This window comes from Salarias fasciatus, chromosome 7 (genome assembly GCF_902148845.1).
Source record: "Salarias fasciatus chromosome 7, fSalaFa1.1, whole genome shotgun sequence".
Classification (NCBI taxonomy): domain Eukaryota; kingdom Metazoa; phylum Chordata; class Actinopteri; order Blenniiformes; family Blenniidae; genus Salarias; species Salarias fasciatus.
This window is the reverse complement of record NC_043751.1, coordinates 10,224,365-10,248,301: the sequence shown is the minus strand read 5'-3', so window position 1 is coordinate 10,248,301 and position 23,937 is coordinate 10,224,365. Positions and strand designations below refer to the sequence as shown.

The following is a 23,937-nucleotide window of genomic DNA, read 5'->3' as shown; positions in this document are numbered from 1 at the left end:
GAAGGAGCAGTTCTGCTCCTCACAAGGAAACGCATTAGCTAAGAAGGACACGAGACAAAGTGTTCATGCTATCATTCAAGACAAAGGTAAATAGCAACAAGCCCACATTAAAAAAAATGGTGATTGTTCCTCAGGGTCTCGTTCAGGAGTGACAGGCGGAGTGATGGTGAGATCGGCAGCAGCCCGGGGCGAGCAGCGGCAATAATGTTCACGCTGTAACCGTGTGCGGTGGTGGAAAGGAGGCTGAGCCGAAAGGCAAAGCATTCTGTTTACCATGAAGCAAAGCTCTCTGTTTACATCCCCTCCCTCGCCGACGACTCTAAATGCTGGGTCATGATGAAAAGAATGAGATCACAGATACAAACAGCGGAAATTAGTTTTCTCAACGAGTCCAGTCTAGAAGGGGGAACTTAAAGAAAAAGTCCGACTGCAGCACATTAAGAGGAGTCAGTCAAGGTGCAGCAGGCATCTGATTAGGATGACCGGTGTTTACCAACAGATAAAGGCCACGCAGACCAAGCAGGAAAGAGGATGACTGGACAAATGGATGGATCCATGTAAAAAGTTCCCACTTGGGAGGGAATTATGAGCTTCACTGCTGAACAAATCTGGCTAGAGGACTACTCACCATAACAAATGCCAACTCTCCATTCATTACCTCTGTACTGAGAGAGAATGGAGCATTCAAACTTTTTAGCACTTTAGATCCATCTTCCTATGGGAGCTCATCTGCTTTGACATGTTGCCTCAATGAACCCATTTCTAATGAAATAATTTAGTATCAAATCCACCACCGCTGTGTTTATGTACCATCAAATGAGGATGTTGTTATTTGACCTTGGTCTTCTCCTGGATCAGAAGCGATTTTGCATTCATTTCTTTCCCTAACCAATCAGTAGCATGCTTTTTTCCATAAAAGATGGTGAAATTACAGTTTCCAGCATTGCACTTAATGATTTCAGAGACAAAAGCTCAAGACAGTCTCTCAAAGAAGAAGAAAATTATTGTAAATAATTGTAAATTGCTGATAATATATTATTTGGACAAACTCTTCTCAAAAACAACTATATATTATCAAATCTTCCACCAGAGTAACATTCACAAATTATTACTTTGCAACAATCTTGTTTTTGATATCTTCTGTTTGAATAATTTCGTGATGGAAATGTTGATTGATGTATTATTTATACCAGGCGAGCATATGCATTTTTTGGCAGCTCATTTCTTCATTATTCCAGAGTCAAATCATAATCTCGTTGGTCACGGGTCAGCGTGAATAACATTATATACTCCAGCAGTCTCTCTTATTCCCTCCCCCTCCAGTCACAGAACTGCAGAGCAGGCTTCTCACATTGTCTTGTTGTCCTCCGTTGCAGGGGAATTAAGAGAAGAGCCACCCCTCCTCTTAACATCTATTGTGCATATGAGTGAGTGAATGGGGGGGTAGGGGGGGTGGTGGATGCGTGCTCGCCTTACTGTGACACTGTGCCCTTCGTTCTGCCTGTCCTCCACACACTACGGGCCTGTGTGTGCAGCATGAGTGGAGCTGTGTGTTGCAGATAAGGGTTGGAGTATTGCATGGAGGAAAGGGGGAGGCATGTCATAAAAAAAAAAAAAAAAAAAAGGTTGAGCGCTCTCTCACCCAGATTCACCTCTGGATGCCCTTTTTCCTCTCCTCAGTACCGTTACACCCTCCTCATGAATAATCCAGCCGGTGACACTGGCCGGGCCACTACTGACACATTTCAGCTTGAGCCCCGCAGTGGAAGCTGTCCGCCGTCGTGCCCTACTGAACTCCGATCAAACACTCTTTAATATGCATGCGTGCCTTCTTTTTATTCCGTCTGATGTGGGAGACACTTCCAGCCAGAGAATTCATGTATAATTGCTGGCACCTCCCTCAGACCAGACAGCTGTCTTCACTCACGTCTTCATTATCTACCTGCTTAACGCTCATATGAAGTCTTCTCCTAAGAAAAGCATCCATCCTACTCAGTTATTAAAGCACAGAGTAATGCACGCCACAATCGCATGTTTTTTTTTTTGTTTTGTATTTTAATAGGGTAATAATAGCCACTTCGTTCCGAGGGCGACTTGCTGTTGCTAAGTAAAAACTGTGACAACAACGGAAGCAGCGTGAATTAGCAGATTGCAACTGAGGCTCATGAAACTCACAAACTCAGCCAAGGGAAGGAATCTGGAGCACAATTAGTGCTGCAGCCGCCGCCTCATGCATAAGTCAGGCCGATCCCCCTCCAGAATGCTGGGTTCTGATGTGAATGAAGACGTGCCAGGCCAGAGGAAACCATCTCTGTTCTGGGACGTTTTAGGGGGGAGTTTGTCGGAAGCCATTAGCGTTGGCTGCATTGTCCCATTTGTACTTTGAGAAAACATGACGCAGGTTGTTACATCACCGCGTGAGTCCAGGAGCCAAATGTGACAGTGTCACGGCGGTTAAAAAAAAAGTGCTGCGCTGATGTGTCAGCTGGCAGCGTGAGGACTTACGCAAAGAGTATACACTCCTTGGATCAAGGGCAGCCGCATGAGCATTGTTTGACCTCTTTTATCCGCGCTCATTAGCCATGCGACGACAGGGCTGATTTTAGACCCTCGGAGAGGAGCAGGTCTGTTGCCGTGAAATGGAAAACCCAACCTGTTTGCCGCGCTCGCCCACACCGCATGCTAATGTTGCCCACATCAATGGGGCTCTCTGCAAGGAGACGCGGCCGGGAGAAGCAGGAGCTCGCAGGCTGACGGGCGAAACACAAACACACCGGCAGCACGGCGAGCGAGAGAGAGAGCGCCAGGAGAGGACAGCGGCGGCCCACAGCCTGCAACAGGCACAGCTTTTATTAGCGGTTACACTGATCTGAGGAATGATGGGAGAGCTCCAAATGTTTTGTCCTTTTCTCCTTCTTATAAAAAAAAAACCCCTCCCCCTTCTTTCTCCCTTAACCTCTTTTCTCGCTGCCTTTTACAGAGCTAAAGCACACAGGCTTTACAACAGGCATGCTGAATGAGTGTTAAATCAATAAATGCAGGCTGTAGCCAGGCATCAGTCATATAAGGCAACATTAATATACAATCAGATGGTGTGTGAGGGACCGCAAAGCGTCCAATCGATCTTACGCTAATAGGTCGGCTCCTGGAAATTAGAGTATCCACTGAATCATTCAAACACTTTGTATATTTGATTAAATCAAAAATATGGCCGAAGTTTGAGGTATTTATAGGAGGTAACTGTGTGAAGAAAATGGATATTGAAAAAGAAATTAGATAAGTAAAGTGGCTATGGGTGGTCTGCAGCGTAACAGTGCAGGTAAACAAACACTGAGATTGAATAATGGGCATAGCGATAGCGCTTGCCGAGGCTCCTAGTGCTGTGCTTCCCATCTCTGCCAAGGGTAATGGGATTTCTTGGGTTTAAATGCACTTCCCTCACTCTGTGGAGCCAATAGGAAGCTAAACTATTGATCCACAAACAATTTAGCTGTCCAGCTGTCCAGAGAAGGGGAAAACAGGACGCCCCTAAATGTATAATGAGGCTTCCCGAGAGCTCGACTTCCTCAGTATTCGCTCCACGTGCCAGGAAGCCCTTGCCTCGGCGCGATTAGTCTTCCACCCATACACTCCTCCAATCCCTCACCCAGAAGTCTGAGGATCAGCCTGCTAAAGAGCCGACGCGCTTCACACCGAAGACAATTCTGATTAATGTAAGGCTCCCGCTTGACCCTCTGAGAAGGTTTTTATTTTCAATACCAGAGGGAGATTTCATAACTCCTCTTTAATATGTGATCTCGGTGTCAGGGCTGAGATGAACACCCTGTGCGGCTCCATCACCATAAGGCAACATAAACACCACGCCTGCGTACAGTACGCGAACACGGAAGGCGTCGGCATCAGCAGAGATGCGAAGTATTGCTCCCATGCCGCGGCCTGCTGATCCAGCATGTTGATGAATTTGTTTTCTTGTCTTCCACACATGCTCCCAGCGCCATAGCAACAGGCCTCACTAAAAGGCCCCAAGAGCGTCTCAGCCCCTCAGAGAAAGACACTTTCCTGGTTAATGGGAGAGTTCCCTCCATCACTGGGCTTCTTCTTTATCCACAGCATGACAACAGACACGCACGTATGAGACCAAAGTGGGCTTCCACTGAACACTGATTAAATGTAATTAGATTCTAAATGGTCATGATTGAAGTTATCAGTGAGGAAGAGACACGGATGCAATTTAATATTTGAAATAATGCTAATCAGCATTCACAGCGCTCATATGGAAAACATGACATGGCGGTAAAGCTGTACCTCAGTTAGTATGATCAGCCTTGTGCAGCCGATTTAATCATCTAAACCAGTGGAGGTGCTTAATGTGGAGCAGTAGCATGATGACCAAACAATTCCAAAACGTCCTTTCGTTGTAGAGTGAATGGCCAGGTTGGTTAAAATCCCAGGGAGCACGTCAGACGCTGACATTCACACCATGGAGTCATCTTTCAGAGAACCAAAAATAGCCCAGAACTTCTCAAGAACCCTGTGAATGTTTTCGACTTTACCTACAAAAAGTGCTAAAAGAGTTGGCCGCAGAGTCAGTCCGCTGCCTGCAGCAAAACACTTCTTCCCAGTGAAATGTTAGAGGTACCGGACGCTTAATTAAGACCCAATCACATCCACACGCTTCGTACTGACGGCTCCATTAGGGAAAACTGTCCACTGAACTTGCTGACCTTGCAGTGCTGTCACTTTTATTTGTATATCATTAAAAACAAATCTTTTCAACAACAACCAAGATGTAATTACGCATTTGATTATCTGATTTTATTGTAAAGCATCAAAGTGAAGCCAGCTCAGGCTTTTACTGCAAATAAAGGTTGACGCCGTAATGAGGCAAGATAGAGAATTTTTCTTTAAAGGGCAGATCACACCGTTAACACAAATTAGACTTTAGAAGGTCACACATTTTGTAATCTCTCTCTAATTGAGTCTATGAATCCCTGGAGACTTCTTTTGATTGTAAAGCTAAAAATATCCCAGAGAAAAGTGAGTGAAACATCAGAGGGAAGACAGTAAATCTCGCCAGATTTAACCTGGTTAGAGATCTGATCTGCATTTAGATGTTGCCAAATTCATGTATGTTAGAATGCAGTGGTTGAAAAACTTTTTCAAAAAAGACATTATTATAAAACAACATTACATTTTTTGTTTTATCCCAATTTTTTTCTGATTTTGCTTCAAACTTCTGTTGAAATTTTGGTTTCACAGTATAGTTCTTTGTTCCAACAAATCGTGACCACTGAACCTTAAAAGTCCGCCCACTGTCTGATAACACTTTGATAACATTGATCAATGCCATCTGATTTCCTCCCCCTGAGTGACGGGGGGGAGATACCGGGCCACTTCCGAACACTACCCGCTTTGTCCGGTCTGCATTATCTTAATGAAACTCGTGTAATCTGATTGTCAATGAGACTTTACTTCGGCATGCAGAGGAACAATATGAGTCACCGAGAAAGCTCAGCACTTTATCAACAAACTAAACAACACTGAGAAAGAAAAGAGGAAGCTATCGTATAGTTTGCGAAAGCAGACGTGACATTTTACTTTTTAGGGACTTTGATTTTTGATGTTTTCACAGCGAAGCCTTCAAACCATCTTTGATTTGTCGGTGAATAAGCGCACTGTTCGCTGGACCTTCACTGCTAAAAATAGGTAAAAATCAACAGCCGATGTCAAAAAAACTATTTTTATCTTCAGCAACCTAATTCTGCACTGATCATAGATATATCAGACAGAAATCATGTGCCGTAGCGGAGATGGACTCACATACATCAATTCTGCACACAAATGCACTACTTAACAGTTTCAATCCAGTGTCTTAGTAATTATTCATATGGGGCCTGGTATTACAAATATAAAGCCTGCTGAAGTACTGGGAGCAATTATTTAAGACAATTAATTCCACATGAACAACGGTAGCCGTAGTTTTACATTAAACCAGGCAATGGGGAAATCATTATGTTGATTATGCCTGGTATTTTTGGTCCTTAAAATACAATAAAATGCAAAAGTATCTTTAAATTGTTTTGCTTCAACCACTTAACCTTAAACCGCAGATAATTAAATCATACAAGAAAACAATCGTTTCCGGAGAGGCCCAAAATTATCTAATTTAATGAGAAATAAATTGTTCAACTTCTAGCCTGCTGTGGACTGATATTACAAAACAAAGAATGAGCAACAAATTTAAATGACATTAATGGTAGCCAGTCAAAGCTGCTTCATAAGAAATACATACAGTGGTAGATTCAGATTTCGTCTCAGAATGGCTGTGGAGCCAATCTCTGATTTTTGATTAGCGAAGACGTTACAGTAAACCCAAATTCTTCACACTCACCAGCACAAAATAATAGCAATGGGCACAGATCACAGATCTTCACAGATCTGCTCTGGAGTCCAGAAAGTCATTTGTGCTTTGATTTTCCGACAGCGCCACAGCAGGCCACACCGTGATGCCTCTATGATGGGAACCACGGGTCTCTGCCACGCCACCAAGAGGATGGGCCATCAACAAGTGGTCTCTCCAGGCCGGATCTATAGGGTACGAGGCGTGCAGAGCGGCCAGCAGGCCACAGGAGGAGAATCAATGGCAGTCCGAGTGCAAATCTCTTTCAGACGGCCAGGGATGGCCGACGGGGACTGAGGCCCTTTCTCCTCTTCAGGCATGAACAGAGGAGAGGTCTGTTTCCAGGCAAAACGCAGAAGACGTCATGTCTCCGCCTCGCTGCCGTACCATTAGCGAGTCTCGCTATTGATCGGGGCCGTGTAAATTGCTGAGCAATCTATTAGACGCATCAAGACAAGAGTGCTGCGTGTTTTGTCAGCAGGACACAGAGAGGCACTTCTCCAGACGGCGGAGACGGTCGCGGCAATCAAGACAGATGTCTGCACGGCCATTCCAACACACAGCGCGTTCGCGGGCGTTTGCCTGCATCCTCGCACCGCATCATCTTACTCACTTTTGTGGTAGATTTTTTTTTTTTCTTTTACAGAGTCTGCAGGACAGATTCTCTCCAGCGTGACTGATGCCGAACAACCAGTGACGTCTAAAAAGACCGGCTGCTGCCAGATGCCAACGGTGCCAATCAGTTTAGGGTCTCTTTAAAAAGCAACGCGAGATCTGTCCTCCTCTGCTCAACTAATGCTTTGACTCATTATCCAAGAATTCGTCAACCAGGACAGGGAAGGACATCTGGAAACAAATCTAATCTCATAAAATTACTCTAAAATTGCCTCAATCTTGCATGGCACGCCTCCAAGGTTCTGCTGGTTGCCTTAATGAGGACAGCATGATTAAAAGGAGGCAAAAGAAGAAAAAAAAAGAAACAACCAAAACCAAGCTTAATGAATTTAAAAAAAAAACTCTTTATGCATTGGACAAATTATCATAAAAAGTTAATTTCCTGTTGAGAAAAGACCATTTCTCCCGTTGTCCATATGTTGCATGCTTGGTGGAATACAGTAATAAAAACAGTGAATCAGACAATAAGACGGCTCTGCTTTCAGCTTTAGGTGACTTTAGCCAGTCTGTCTCACAACACGACAGAACTGTACGTCTGAAGCTCCTGATGTAAGTGCAGGCTCATGTAGAGCCGCTTGACTGTGACACAAATGGAGGCCGAGGCTGTTCCGTGATGCCGAAATGCACCAGGGAACAGCAACATCTTGCAGGGTGCCGCGTTACGTAAAAATAAGATCCTTTCCGTGCAAGCCACTGTGGCCCTGCAGCCAATTGTGTCAGCTGGCAGGGAGCAACTTGCTTTTTTTTTTTTTTTTTTTTTAATAAAACCCAAGCCTTTATATTTAAACACAATTCTGCAGAGCAGCGAGGATAAAGAGTCGGATGCTACCTCGCATGCGGTGTGCTAGCCTACTTCTGGGCAAATTCATTCACTTAGCATGACGGAAAGGGGGTCTGTCCTCAGGGTGCGCACAGGACAGCACAGGATGCATTAGCAGCAGTCGAGCTTACAAGATTCATAAAGTGCTCCACCTGACAGACGGCCTGGAATCCCTCTGATATTTTGCGCCACATTACAGTTTGGACTCGGTCAGGACAGGCACACAGGGAATATTTCCCACACCTGCAATGAACATTTTGAGATGCAGAGCATCCTTTGGTGATTCAGACACGCGTCATCTGACATTACTCCCACTTCATATCAGAAACACTACATGAATCAGAAAAATAAAAGCCAATTCAAACCCCCCAATATGTGTGTGTAGAAGTGTCCTTGAGCAAAACCTAGTTTGCTCCCAAAGGTTTGCTCGCGCCCTGGATGGCAGTGTATAATTATCAGAGCGAATGGGTGAAACTTCCATCATGAAATATGCTACATATGTAAGTATTTATCAGCTAAACTGCATGAAAGATCACTCTACGCTGTTTTTCAGAGAGCTTGACTCAGATCTAAACTATTCAACCAGCATTTGCCAGCATTATTACAACATGCAGTATCACTGCTTTATGGAAACATCAACCCGTTATGTGATGATCTCTGCAAAGTCAATCCATCACTGACGTTAGGAGGTCAAACACATTTCTCAATCAATGAGGCCATGCAGATGCTGACACACATCCATCCATCTTCGATATGGCTTCATCTCGCTGGGTCTGGGGCTGCTGGAGTCAGTCCCAGCTGAATATGAATGAAAGGCAGGAGACAAGTCACTCACCTGCATCAAATATCAAATGTTCAGGCAACAAATGTCCTAAATAAAATGCATTTCTATGGAAGTTTGTGTACCCAGAGAGAACCCTTACATGTCCAGAGACAATGTGAAAACTCATATTAGAGGAGGTCCTCTTACCTCTCCACCACCACAGAACCCATCTTCTATAGTGCTCTACTGGAGCTAATCTCAGCTGACTGTTGACAGGTTATCAGTGCATCATGGGGCAAACAGAGAGAGAACCCCACAGGCAAATTATGGCCTCCATTAAATTTAAAATGCATGCTCTTGAAGTGTGGGAATGAAGTGGAGAACCTGGGTCACACTCTCCAAGAGTGATTCGACGACAGCACAAAAACTGTGGTCCCACAATTCAGGTACAATAACACGATTAAAGAAACATTTGGGAAATCTGTCATTTTATGACTGTTCAAGTAAATAGAGGACATCCTTCAAGTGTCTGAAACTCCCTTAATCTAACATGCACTTCCATCAGTGAGTGACAGAGGAGCAGATCCCAGCCTTCACAGTGCTGACAGTGTGGGAACCTCCAAGTTTTCTCCACCTGAGTCAGGGGCAACATGTAGCAGGATGAGTTCGTCTCCACTGAAGCCTGGTGGTGAGTCAGGACGCGCCCATGACAGCAGCACCTCACACCCACACCGAATCACCCCGCGATGGGCCATTACCAAGCATTACGGCTCAATCTGACAGCCAGCATGACAGAGAAGAGCCGTCTGCTTCATTCCTAACACGCCTTTTAGTTCCGGCTCACATCAAAGTGTTTACAGTCCTCCTCTCTGGTGTCTGGAGCAGTTTGAGTCGCCGGCATGTCGGAGCTGTCGGGTTTTGGCCTCTGGCGTCTTCCAATCAATCGCGGCTTTAATGCTCATCACTCCCGAGCAGACGTCCTAAAAATCACGCGTCCTGTCTGTGCACGAGCCGTGTTTTTGGGAGGTGAGTGCATGTGTATGTGTGCGTGTGTGTGTATGTGTGTGTGCAGTAGATAGATCATGTAACAGCATCCTCCCCGCCACGCCACGACTGCGCTGCACAGGATCTCTGCATCTCCCGACTAAATCCCACTAAATCGTGCAAAAACGCATCTTCTTGGTTCCCCACGCCTCTGACATTCCTGCAATGCGGACGGCTGTGCGTTACTCCATCCCGCCCGCGCATGTTGTAAACAACACTGATATATATATTTTTTTTCCCAGCTGTCAAAAAAAAAAAAAAAAAAGCGAAGCAGCGCCCGGTTTCTCCAGAAAATCACCTGGAAGCTGTCTGTCAGCTCCCGGCGAGAGCCGGCGGCTCCTTACCGTCCGTAGCGGGCAGCCGCGTCCGTCCGTCGCCGTGTCCTTCACGATGCTGCGCGCACCTGCTCAGCAGCAGCAGCAGCAGCAGCAGCGCGTGGCCGGCCGGGCGCACGAGAGCAGCAAGGCAGCAAGGCAGGCAGGCGGAGAGTGGCGGAGCCGCGGTCCCGTCCCCGCGGAGAGGAGAGGAGAGGAGAGGCGGAGGTTACGGCTGTCAGCTTAGGGGGGCGCTAGACCTGCTCCTGGACCTCCCTGCTCAGCCGCTCATTATCGACATAACTTCTCTTATTTAAGAGAAATGGTTTAATAAAATTACTCTAAATCAGCATAGACTGCCTCAGTACTCAGTATTATTACCTCGAGCCATAACTGAGTGAACATAATACCAAAGCTAATTGTTTTGAAGATACTGAATGTCAGTAAAGTCATCAAAGATCCTGTTATTCACCTTCAGTACAGCTGTGACACAGATAACCCAGGTGTACAGCACTACCTGTGTCTGCTGGACACATTACAGTCATTTACTAGGTAAAAAGAACTCCAGCTGGAGTTTTTGTGTCTGTTTTTTTTAGGTCAAGTCAACAACCAATGTCACAACCAATCCATGTGAGCCTGCTCTCTTCGAAGCGATTATCCTTCTGTCCATATCCCATGTTTCATTCTTTAAATTGCTGTTTCTGGCTCTCTGAACTATTTAGCCAGATTGAAATGGCCATGTAACAGACAGCTGGCCTAAAAAACGTTATAGGAAAGAAATTATGATGGAACGTGTACTTTTTAAAGATAACAACTGTACAACAATTTGGCTTTAGATTTAAGACTTGTTGAAACGATGAAACATAGAGCAGCTGTTGTATTTGAAAGTAGTACTCTTTGTATTGTTGTCTTCATGCAGCTGGGAAATCCTTATGTCTTATATTTTAGCATTCTTCATGAATTCATTTCAATTCAGCTTTATTTATACAGCGCCAAGGCCAACACAGTTATTTCTAGAAGCTGTTAGAGAAAAATCCAGTATTACACCTACAAAACTCCAGTAATTTGGAAAAAAAAAGTATGGTTGTATACATTTTAATCATAGTTTCAGCCTCCAGGATTTGACAGTCCTGCTGGGTAAAGGCTCCCCCTAAAGCTCTCTGGCTCCCCCACAGGAGAGGCAGCCACACACTGGAGTTCAGCTCACTGCATGACCTTTGATAGCAATAACAGGACATGTACTTTTTTTTACTTTCAGCATTTCATATAATGTTATAGACTATTGGTAAATGATTTAAAACACCACAATCTTTACAGTTATTCATTTATTTTTTTCTTTTCTTGTTTTCTTTTTTATAATTTTATTTTATTTGTTCTAGATTGTATGATTTGGTTTAACCAAATGTTCAAATGCTCAAATAAACCTAAACCTAAACAATTATTCAGTTTTATGTCTCATTTTATCTGAACTTTTTTGACCCACCCTCACTTCACAAGGTGAGATTAACTAATTCATTAAAGCTGTTACCCAAACTGTTTCCAGATTGAGTTTCATCATGAGCTCTCAAAAACCTCCGACTTTCCATCTGGGAATCTCCCAGTTTGACGGAGTTCAAATACGTCTTTCCCCCACGGGACGTGGAACGTCCAACACCTCCGTCACTAATGAATACACCATATGTACCCTGGTTAAAAGCAGGATCAGAGCTTCTGTTACCCCCTGTGTGGGGCTGTTGGGGGCTGGGCATTTTAATCTTTAATTACTGATTTGTTGTGTGTGACAAACTCTTTTGACTTAACACAGATAAGGTGAACATACGTATACTCGTATACTCTGCGAATCATTGTCATAGTTGGAATCACTGATGTACAAAATATGAAATAAATACAATATAAAAGTGATCATTTGTTTAGGAAAAACGTAAAAGGGAGAAAACTTCATTCTTTGAGTGAGCTCAAAGGTCAGAATTTTTCCTGAAGACGATCTGTAGTGAAGCAAATCATCAGTAAATGAGCATAAAGAGTTGGCTGAACGTGAATAACTCAGAGAAATTATCCACTTTCCATTCCTCTGGGATAATTACTGTACAGTAAAATGAACTTTTATCACCTTTGAATTTCATGAAATCTTTTGCAAAACAACAGTTTTCTGCAGGGATTTGTTTTAATGTGAAGAAATAATGAACACTTTTCATCGACACAACACTTCCTCCATTTGAAACTTGGAAAGTTTGACTCCTCTGTGCATGGTTCATTAAACTCTGACCTGATCGCCACAAATTGGCTCTGCTGAATGCATTCACGAGTTAAATGGCAATAACACTGTTTTGATTCCTGGTGTTGAACAGACACTGTTAAACTGACGTAACCAGCAGTGGCTTCATTCTGATGAATGAGAGAGAAAATAAAGCCGGGAAGATTCTGGAAAGTCTACAGAAGCAGCTTTGGGAACATTTGTCGTAGAAACATTTCTCTTTATGTCTGGACCAGAAATCTAATTTCTTCTCTGATGCGCTCTGTGATACGTCATTGCCGGTAAAGCGATAAAAAGCAAACTTTGTTAGCGTAGTAAGCAGAATCTGATGAAACTGTGTGGATGCATCGTGCAGAACTTTGGCAACGCAAACTTCATGTCATGTTTCTGAATAACTGACGGCATGATTGTATTTTATCTGTCGATGTTGAGGATGCAGTTCCAGATGTTTTCTATGTATATATAGACATTTATTCAAGCAGAATACACAAACTGTTACCTTTATTGTTTTTAGCAGCTTCAGGCAATGAATCAATCATAAAGACAACAAAACACTATTCCCTTAACATCTGCTGGAACCAGGAGGGATGTGCATGGTGGGGCAGTGGTTAGCACTCTCTCTCCTCACAGGAAGAAGACCTGGGTTCAAACACTGTCAGGGGCCCTTCTGTTTAAAGTTTGCATGTTCTCCCTGTGTGTGCGTAGCTTTTCTCCCACAGACCAAAAACATGCAAGAATTTCTCCCAGGAATAAATAAAGTATTTCTATTCACTGGCAATCACACTTTGTCCATTAATGTGCGTGTGTGTGTGTGTGTGTTTGTCAGGAGCAGCTGAGCCCCAGCCACAGTAATTGAGCCGTCATAAGAATAAACAGATAATACAGAACAACAAGCTTATTAAACTGCAGAGCGGGGTGTTTTCTCTCACTCCTCCAGCGTTCGCCTCTCCTGTGCTTTGTGATTTTATGCACACAGAACCAGACGGAGAGTCACATTTCAAATGTTTCCAGCTCACCTTGCTCCGCCTAACTGCCTGATATTTAACCCCATCGCTTGGTGGGATTAACCTCCGCAGACCTCGGCCTTGCCATCAGTTTGTCCTCGGTGCTGCAGACTGCAGCCTCACACACCTGCTGCCTGGTACCCGTCAGCCTGGCTCCTCCTCCTCCTCCTCCTCCTCCTCCTCCTCCTCCTCCTCCTCCTCCTCCTCCTCCTCCGCCCGTCAGTCCGCTCTGTGATGCCTCCGCTCTTGTGATTGATTGTTGTGAGACCGGTCCGGCTCGTCTGCCTGTCTGAGCTGACTTTCCTGTAATGATGTTGTAAAATATAGGCCCATAAAGACTCATGGTGGCCTTTGACCTCTGTCTCAGTGGGCTTTGGAGTCATGAATCCTGCATGATTTTCACTCATTTCAAACAAAATACATTGAAAAAGTGTAAAATATCAAACATTCACATGAACAGTTAACCCATGCTACCCATTTCATTTTAGATTCATCTTTATTTCATGATATATACATTTCTCACACTCACTGGGTGAACAAACCTTCTAAAACTGCCCCTTGAAGCATTGATTTTTTACGATTTTTGTGGAGTTCCCCACTAAGAAAGGCTGCATAGCCCCACTCTGATCTTGAACACAGGTTCTGTCACCTATACAAGAGAAATCTAAATCCAGAAGCATCCAGACTAACACCACTGGACAGTTTGACCGAGCCCTAACCCTGTTGTAGATGATAGAGTCCGGGTGTGAGCGCTGATCGAGACCTCAGGGTCTTATGTTTAATCTCAAAGCGGGCAAAAAGCTCCAGACACCCACATTCTAGGTTGGCTACCTGAAAAGGCATAGAGGTAGAGATGATTTCATTTCCGAAATGCTCTTTAAGTACCACAGACTAAATTGTTTTGGAGATATTATTGAGTAACATAACTCTTCCTCCCAGTCAGATAAAGTCATATGCACACACACACAGAGAAGAAATAACCAAGAAGAAGTGTGTGACAGCAGCCTGAATATTAACTGTCTGCCTGTTTTTCATCACGGCGATATCAAAAGGGCACCTCTACTAATTACAATGCCCATGTGCCGTCCAAACATGAGACCATCTCAATCCCCAGGGATTAGTTTTGAGTCTCGGACGTAAACACAAAACAGCAAATAATAATCTATGACGGCAGAAGCCTATAAATAATGCAGGGATGTGTGAGCAAGAGCAGGGTGGAATTAATTGAAGGACTTATCCTCTGTTGGGTAAATTCAGAGGAATATATCAAAGAAGATCTTTTGAATGTGATCAGGAACCGACTTTACATTGAGACTGCAGCTTTCATTTTTCAAGAGAGATAGGTTATTACACAGATTTTTCACCAAAAAAAAAGATATAATTTCTAACTGTTGCTAATATATGAGAAAAAAAAAACATTCTCTCCAACCAGAGATGGGGGTGTGTGCAAGAAAAACATGACAGGCACCGAGCCAAAAAGGATTCGGTAACCGAGAAAATCCATGATGTCCAAATAAAGCAGCGTAATGTCTCGCCCAGCAAGGAGATATTATTTTTTTGTGTGAGTGTTATCCAAGCTCTAAATGTATTCAACCCTCAGACAAACACTTTTGTTCCTCTTTCAACACTGCAGAGCAAATAGAGACGGATCCTGCTGGCGAAGAACACAGTTACAAGGTTGGTCTCTGGGGTGGATAAGAGGAAGAGCAAACACCCCGCCGTCTGGGGGAGAGAATAGGTGGCTGTCATCTATCTGTTTGGCAGAGACGGAGGAGGGGGGGGGGAGGGACGACGTGAGGGATGCACGAGAGGAAAGGAGGAGGGGGGGTAAATATGATTTAGCCCCACTGATCTCCACAGGGCCGCATGCAAAGGTAAACCCCCCCACCACCACCACCACAACACATCCCCCATCCCATATACACACGGCATGCAGAGGGGGTGCATGTGGAGAAGGAACCAGGGTGTGGAAAGATTACCGTCCTGGTCTGATCCTGATCAAAAAAAAAAAAAGAAAGTGGGAGGAAAATGTGAGAGAGGGGGGTTAATGTCAGATCGATATAACAAAACACTCTCACATTTGCACTTTATGGCAATGAAAACTAGCACCGTGTGAGCTCATTGCCCCCCGGAGGGAGGAAAAGGCCTGCTTGGCTTCATAAAAATGCTGGTGGAAGAAAGAAGAAAAAAAATCTCGTTTGGGAAGAGGTGATTTCTCTCCTGCAGTGGCGGTTTCCTATTTCAGACTAACAAAACCAACCCTTCAGGACCCAAGTAGCTCCGGGCACACAGATGTGTGTGAAAGTGTGTGTGTGTGTGTGTGTGTGTGTGTGTGTGTGTGTGTGTGTGTGTGTGTGTGTGTGTGTGTGTGTGTGTGTGTGTGCTTGTCGAAGTGTTCATTAGCCATATGGAAATGTCACAGAGTAATCATAAACAATTATCCTCCCCAGCTCTCAGAGCCTCAGAATAGGGCACATTTACATAAAGAGACACAAAAGGCTGTGCCGCTTACATTCAAGGAACAGACGCCCCGAAGCTCAGCACCACTCAGAACATTCCAGAAACTCAATCACCAGGTTTTCACAGCACCTGACTCTGATCGGCCTCAGAGTAAGATCACGCCACCCACTTTTTTGAGGAGCTTGGTTGCATGTTGTTTTGAGAAGACACCAACAGAACAGCCACATCCTTTATCTCCCGCTGTAGTTTGACATGAGAGCAGCTGTAGATCAGCTCAAACCGGCTCTCCGCCCAGCGCTAAATCAAGGCGGCAGACACAGAGGAGCTGGGAACGGGTAATGGATGCTACGGCGCAGGACGACGCCACGGCGGGCTGGACGTGGAACGAGATGATGGATGGAGGGAGGGAGGGAGGGAGGGCTGGCGTGGGGGGCAGGGAGGGGAAGCAGAAGGGTAATGGGGCAGCTGCTTGTTTGGTGGCAATGATCACCAATCGACAGGCAAATAATGTGATTCGGCTGCCATGGAAATGGATTGCCCGGCCTCTCGCAGGACGTAATTGAGCGCTCAGGATGTCAAAAGAAGGAAAAAAAAAAAATTCAGCGGATCTCAGACACTCAGCTAGAATGTGGCGTAAACCTCCCTATTACCAGGCAGTATATCACTGCCTAATCTATTTCTGCATACAGAGATTTGCATTGCTTATTTATGAGTGCTCACGGTGCCTGATGGGATTTTGTTTACAGCTTGTATGGAGTTTGAAAAAACTGCCTTTTTTCCTGAGGTTTTCGGTGCCTGTTGCTTCATTCAGTCGTCTCCATATGAGAGTCTTAAATCACTAGATGGCAGTAAAGTCAAAAGACAGAATCAGACAAGCACAAGGTGACTGAAAATTGAAGTAGATGAAAAATCTGTTCCTGAAGGTCAGAAGGTCTTTAGGGTCACTGCTGCTCAGACTGAGTCATTCATTTTCATCAAGAGGATACAGACAGGTTGCAGGTTTCTCTTTATTGAAATTCTCCACCTGTCTTGTCCTTTCTGGGAAAAAAACCTCCATTCATAAACATCTTATTTTAAATGTTTAAACAGTTTTACATAACAGCTCAAAACAGCTTTAAATGGGGAGAAGAATTAGTGTGTTTCACCGAACAGAAGGCGAAATTACCTTGCCAGAGGGAGTGAAAGTATTTCCAAGACTTCCTCAGCTTTCTGACACCACTGCAGTGTGGTAATGCGGCAGATGGCGGGCTGCTCGCTCGCTATTACTCTGACAATATGACCGTAATGGAGGTGGAAGTGCCACAAGTGAGCGCCAAAAAAAAAAAAAAAAAAAAAAGCCAAGCCCAACTGTTGCGTTGTGTGTGAGTTCATCATCTAGGAGCCTCGCCCCGAGGACACCGAGGCGGGTGGAGCAAAAACCGATTCACAGATTTCAGCTTCCTCCCTCCATATCGTTTGGTTGATGTGTTTCTGAAAAGTATTGTTCAATTCTAGTCAACATTCACTGTGATTTGCCAAGGGTCAAATTTCAACATTTAATAATTCACTGTGCTGAACTTCAAATGCCGTTGCGTTCCTGGTTTTATACATTTTGTGTGAATACAGAGAGAACTACTTGTTTGGCTTCAAAAAAAGTGTTTGAGAATTAAAAAATGAACGCATGGATGAGAAAAAAAAAGCTCTTTTATCACAGAGTTGCTGAAATTGTTGCCTCCTTATAGAAAATAGCATTCATTTTCCCATTTCTGTGGTCAAATAATGGGCTGCGTGATTATTATATGGTGTCATTGTTAGATGGTGAATCATTTATGGCTGCATATTGTTGCACTAAACCAACGCAGACTGAATAAAAATTACTCTCATGAATCATTTTCTCTCATTCCATTCACAGTCACTCATTTGCTGAAGGAGAAACAACATTTATAGAAAAGAGTCTGAAAACTTAAAGCAGATACTCATTTATTCATTCATTATATTTCCTGCAGCATAAATTTCATACTTGCACTAAAAGGAGGAAACAACTTAAATAGAGACAAAGAAAGTATCAGTTAGTACAAATCTCTTTCTTAAGTACAAAACCTTTTTCTATACTGTCAGAAAAGATGTTGTAAAACCCAATAAAAATCAGAATAATACAATAGTGAACCTCATTATGTTGGAGAACAATACCAAAGTTACACAAGTCGCTGCCAAGCAGAATCAGAACACAGTCAGAACTCCAATTCAGATGCAGTTTTCTTCCCAGTTAGTTACAATACAATTTACACTGTGCACAGCAAGAAAAACAAAAAGAGAATATGTATATATGTATATATATATATATATATATACTCTACAAGTAGTCTATTTAATACAGTCCTATCAACAAGTTAAACCATGCGCAGTACTGCCGCTCAGGCTGCCTCAGAAGCTGCTTGTCTCTGCACAATCCATGAAGCTATTTACACATATTCTACATGTCCTTTAAAAAATAAAAATAAAAAACTTGATGCAAGTTAAGAAAAAAAAAAAAAGTTCATGATCCCATCCGAAGGCCCTCAAGTGTAGTTAGTACAAACGAACGACCGCAGAGCGGCGGACATTCACACATGCGGGCACTGAAGGAACGCTGCCAGACACCATTTATCTGGTTCCATCTGATCCCACGTGGGAGCGTTTAACTTCCTGAAGGAATCAAAGCCAGACATTTGTCTCAAGGCAATCTGGAGGTTAAAAAAAAAAAAAACCCCAAAACAAGCGTGTTTGAATTGTTCCTCGTCCACGGATCCACCCTGGGAGGAGCGCTATGAAAACTCTCTCTGGTGCAGCCGTTCGGCTCCCGACACTGGGCTTCCAGGAGCCGTGCAGAAAAGGCACTACCAGCTGAAGGGACGCAGCGCTCCGAGGCGGCCGCATGCGGGGCAAAGGTCACCAGGTCATGCCATGCAGCTTCCCGGCTCCCGCCCTCCCCGCCTCCCTCCCCCGCGTGGAGGCAGCAGTCTCAAGCATCTCAAGCACAGCTCTCACAGTTCAGCGCACCGAGTGATCACTTCATTTATATATAGATATATATTTCTATATAATGTATATACACATGTACATGATCTGCCTTTTGGGTTCTAAATGCATTATGGGATTTCATCTATGTAGTACATTCATACACAAGTGCATCACAAAATATTTTCTTAACTGACCTGAAACAGATGAACTTTTATTGCATTTAAACTTTTTTTTTTTTTTTTATCATTTTAGCTTATATGCCAGAAAATTGAAAAACATAACTTTATATAAGATTTGATTGAAAATTTTGTTTTATATGTTATTAGTGTAAAATTAAATGCAGACACAATAAACATTTACATTATTTTGAGATGCACCCATATCAATAAATGTATTCCAGACGGAGTTGAAAAAAATACATAGATTAATAGTCATTGTACTGTAGTGAGCGGCTTCCCTACTGAAGCAAATATGCAAACCATTTCAGAGACAAATATAGTTCAGACGAGAACAGCATCGTCCTCCGGAGATTTATGGCGAGAATGCAACACTTGTTAATATCAAAGTGTTAATCGATACACAGATTTAGGTAATATCAGGTGTTTCATGTGCAGATGTGCGTTCTGTATGCTGTGTGTGTGTGGGTGGAAGTGTGATCTTAAAGCCATGCGGTGCTGGAGCAGCCTTCTACGCCAGTGTTGGTGAGGAGTCGGTCGGTGCAGGATCGAGCCTGTGAAGGCCGACCGGCTACACGAAGGAGTTCAAGGAGTTCATGGCGTTAACGGGGGACGGGGCCTCGGAGCTCTCATGGCCCTCGGCCGTGTCCCTGCTGGCACTCTTCCCACTATACTGGCCGATAAAGGAGCCGTCCTCGTTGAACTGTCCGTCTCCTCCTTCCCCGTAGTCAACTAAACTGTCGTCACTGTCCTCGCGCTTAACTGTCCCGTTAGATGGCGTGCGGCTCCCTTTTAATGGTTTATGGTCCTCATTGTCACTGAAGGAGAAAATAACATGCAGGTGTTACAGGTGAGATGATGAGACAGATGCAAAAAGAAGATTAGTGATTGCTTTTTTTCTTTTTTTCAGATGGAGCACCAAACTGCCAATTGCCGCATTAACCACAGACTTTAGTAAATAAAGAGCAAATCAGCGAGAAGCAGTCAACACTCTTTGCACTGAGTTTGCTTTGCTCCACGTCTAAAAAACTGCAGCTATGAGTGATTAGTTGGTGGTTTCCATCAGGCAACAGGGGAATAAAGCTCAAGCAATCAGATCCTGTTCAGATTCCCCTCGAAACCAAACATGAAGTGGCAAATGTGTTGCTTGACAAAACGCGCTTCCCTCAGGAGCGACTGCAGGAGCGGAAAGACCTGTGCGTCCATATTAGGGTGCATCTCCTTTGGTGCACGCGTACTGATATCTGTGTGTGTATTAGTGTCTATACCGAGATCTTATGGAGCATACTCAGGTTTGTTCGCACACAGGGTTGTTTGTGTATTTCAAAACTTGAACCTGTGTCTGTGTGTGTATTCACACGTGTGCATGACTACCAGGATGTGAAAATGTCTATCTTCACCTGGCAGTAGATTTTCTGAGAAAATCCAGGTGACTAAAGAGAGAGATATTTACAGGCACAGACAGGCATACTGAATGTGTTCTTTGCAAACGCACAATTACATACTGAACATCATACATACGTTTATGCTCCCTGTGTGCACACAAACCTGAGTGACAAATCTCCTGACAGACACACAAATAGCAATATGCATACAAAGAGATAGGCACACAAAAATCTGCCGCTACACACACGCACAAGTCATTTCACGACTACAATAGCTCCACCTCCCCACACCCACCCCCACCCCCCCACAACACAGAGGTTGTGATGGAAACAGAAAGTCCAATGCAATGATGTGAATAAAAGCAAGGATTCAGCCAAACATCCCCCCAAAAAGCAAGCATGAAAATATTCACAGATCGTCACAATGCATGAAAAAAGTCTGCAAAGAAAGTTTTCTTTGGACGTCAGGTTGTCAAAAATCATTCCACATACATGAGTTGAACATCAATGAGGTGCGGCCGAAAAGCCATCATAATGCCGAGACGTTCTGAAATAAGAAAATGCCAATCAGATTTAAGGAAGCTGTGAAGGGAAACGAACAGAGACGAAGCAGACTCAATACCTGAATGATTTGGGCAAATCTCTGCTCAGGATACATGATGATGGCTTTATGACCAAATATTAAACCAGATGACAGCCGTGAAACAAGCATTTTCTCCCCACAGTGACTTGAACGTGTCCTGACCCCTCCTCACATGCTACAGTCAAATAAAAAAAATAAAAACAAATGATGCTTGCTCGACACGCCGACACCGCCCTTACCTGTCCTGAGACCTCCAGCTGAGATCCCACAAAAAAAACCAAAAAAAAAACAGCTGCTCCTAAACATTACTGCGCTACGCACACACTGGAGGAGATTACAGAATGAGTGTGACTCTCTGAGAGCAGAACGTACACGGTGAAGCGCTCTCCTGCAGTCAGACAATAACAGCTCAAGGTGAGTTACGTTATGCCTTTATTGACATACTGAGAGGTTCCAGCTGAGCATAACAAAACAGCATGGACAGAAAGAATACTCTCACAAAGGCACTAGAAGATTTGTACACTTTGCCTTGTGATTTGTCTACTGGATGTTCTGGAGCCAAACGTTATTGGAGAGGTGAATCCTGTCTTAAGACTGTGACCAAAACCAGTAATAGATCCATTGCACTGACAAGCAGCCAGAAGCTTCCACTGCTTTCCAAAAAACAAATAACATTATGTAGAGGGGTCATATCCTCACACTGGAAATGATTTTTTTTTTTTTTTTTTTTTATCCAAGAGAGCAAAAGAAATAAAATGAGTTCAAGTCAACATATATTATCCATTTGTAGTAGGTCTGTTTTGGTGGATTCTTTCTTTAATGCTTCCTGGCAGCACATCTCAAACTGCTGGGAAGTCTGTTAAATTTTCTCCTAAAATGTGCCATATTTGTAACAAACATGAATTTCTGGGAAAAAGAGATTTTCCCTCATATAACAGACAAGGCGCATTACTATAACAAATGTTTTTTTTTAACTTTTTGGAAAATATTTGTGCTTGGCTGCTTCAGAAAGCTGTGCAGTCTCTGCTAGAGTTCAGTCTAATTCTATAACTTCCTTTTTTAGCGCGTAGCTCTTCAGTGGGAAAATCCAAACAGTACTAATGTGCAGATTGAAGATTATTAGTTTTGATTTTATTTTATTTTTTCTTTTTAAACTAATTTGTATTCAACTGAAAATGAAACAATGCCACAGGTGTTCCTTCCTGTGGAAATCATTACTTTGGAGAAATGGCTCCTGGACCGTTTAGAAGCAGGACGACTCGATTCTTTGCACACTTACTTCCCTCAAACATGCTGACGGTTTCACGTTACATCCATATGCATCAAGATATACTGTATACGTACAAACAAACGAAAAAGTCCATTCAACACGTTATTGCCTGCAACAAAATTCATTCAACATACCAGATTTTAAAACCATGCATATCACATACTTCATATATATGTGTATATATATATATATCGATATGTATTTATCACAGCATAAAATCCATAGAACAGATTTATGTAACCCTAATACAAAACGTAATAGAAAATATAAAAGCAAGACCATCTTATAAATTGACTTATAAAAAAAAACAATATTGAAAAAATGCTAGTTGTACAGGATTAAAGTGCTTTCACTCTGCGTGCGACTGGAGAAGCAGCCTAGAAAGAGCATAGCTGGAGAACTGATCAGTGGTTTGTCAATCCTACCCGGGGTCACGTGTTGTAAGTAGCAATACACCAGGCAAAGTGTTAATAACATTTAGAATATACATACAATGTATACGAGTAGCTTATTAGTTTGGATGAGGCTGGATGCTTGGGATCAGTTCAGGGCGTTTTGCACATGAATGTAGCTTATATGTGTTTATTTTCCTGACAGTAAAGTGGAACATCCAGAACCATGAATCCCTTCAACCTGAAGAATCCTGCTTTTCAAATGACACCGCGATGCCATATCAAGCACACACGCACAATAGAGTCCGACGCGAGCGGCGTCCGGGACGTCCCAGAACCCCGGAGGGGGAAAAAAAAAAAAAAACAAAAGAAGAAGAAGAAGAAGAGAGGAGAGAGAGCTTGTGCTTGACGTTCGTTGGGGGTACTTCTTCTTGTCATGACTTCCTGCTTGTCGGTGATTCTGGGGTTATTTTGTCAGTGAGCTGCAAGGATTGAGAAGAAGAAGGACAGGAAAAGGTGGTGGGGGGAGTGCAGAGCTCCAGCCCGACCAGAGAGAGCACAGCGGGGGGAGGAGGAGGAGGGGTAGGAGTGGGGGCTGATGGGTAAAAAAAGGGCTCTGGGCCTCCAGAGGCCCGGGCACGTTCTCTCACCTGTATTCCCCAAAAGTACAGTCATCGTCTTTCATGGGCTGGAACTCCGGATCAGTGTGTGCGTCCTCCTTCTCTTTAACTGCACAGACAGAGAGACGTTTAAGAAGAAGAAGAAGAAAAAAAAGAGCTACACACAACCAATTTCTTGCTTCATAAGAAGAAAAAATGTTTCTTTCGACCGTGAAAATGGCTTGAAGATGCCACTAAAGCAAAAACATGTTTTCACAAGATAAAGAAATAAAAGACTATTATCGCAGCCTGGCGTTGCAGCGGGGATCCGCCTAAAAGCTTTGTGTGATTAGTACGCTCCGAGAACGGAAAAGAAAAAAAAAGAGGCTATAATCTAATCTGAATATGCGGCTATATCTAAATGAAAGCATTAAAATGTGGGCTTATGGAAGCGCGCGTGCACGGCGGCATTACTGCGACTGCTCACCGGGGTATTTCCCTCCTTTATTCCTCTGGATGAAGCAGATAATGAGGAGGATCAGGATGAGCAGGGCAATGGCGCACATGAGGCCAATGAACCACCCCTGAGTGGCGATGTCCACCTGTCTGCTCGCCACAGCTGCTCCGGGAGGGAGAGAGAGAGAGAGGGAGAGAGAGGGCGGCTGAGCTGAGCGGTTATGGCAGCGCTCGCTGCTCATCGGTTTATCGGAGGCGATGGAGACTAGAGACGACTGTCTGCAGTGAGGCGCTAAAAGGAACGTGAAGCCAGGTTACGTGTCGCTTCGGGAGGTTTTGTGTCGGAATAAAACCAGACGGTGT

General features: G+C 43.8%; 2 protein-coding genes across 7 annotated transcripts in view; both read right to left on the bottom strand.

The window, feature by feature from the left end:
• Positions 1 to 10,175, bottom strand: part of cntn1a (contactin 1a) — a 69,896-nt gene extending 59,721 nt beyond the window's left edge. The window contains exon 1 of the mRNA XM_030095873.1: positions 10,047 to 10,175. The gene's annotated coding sequence lies outside the window, so the exon portion shown is untranslated. The remainder of the gene's footprint in view (positions 1 to 10,046) is intronic.
• An 8,647-nt stretch (positions 10,176 to 18,822) lies between these two features.
• The window catches only part of LOC115391595 (neuronal cell adhesion molecule-like), a 69,829-nt gene continuing 64,714 nt past the window's right edge, over positions 18,823 to 23,937 (bottom strand). For all 6 annotated transcript variants that reach the window (XM_030095866.1, XM_030095867.1, XM_030095868.1 and 3 more), the window contains 3 exons: positions 23,606 to 23,737; positions 23,170 to 23,248; positions 18,823 to 19,707 (listed from right to left, as the gene is read on the bottom strand). In XM_030095866.1, the coding sequence (XP_029951726.1) occupies positions 19,461 to 19,707; positions 23,170 to 23,248; positions 23,606 to 23,737 (458 nt within the window). In that variant the 3' untranslated portion in view covers positions 18,823 to 19,460. The remainder of the gene's footprint in view (positions 19,708 to 23,169; positions 23,249 to 23,605; positions 23,738 to 23,937) is intronic.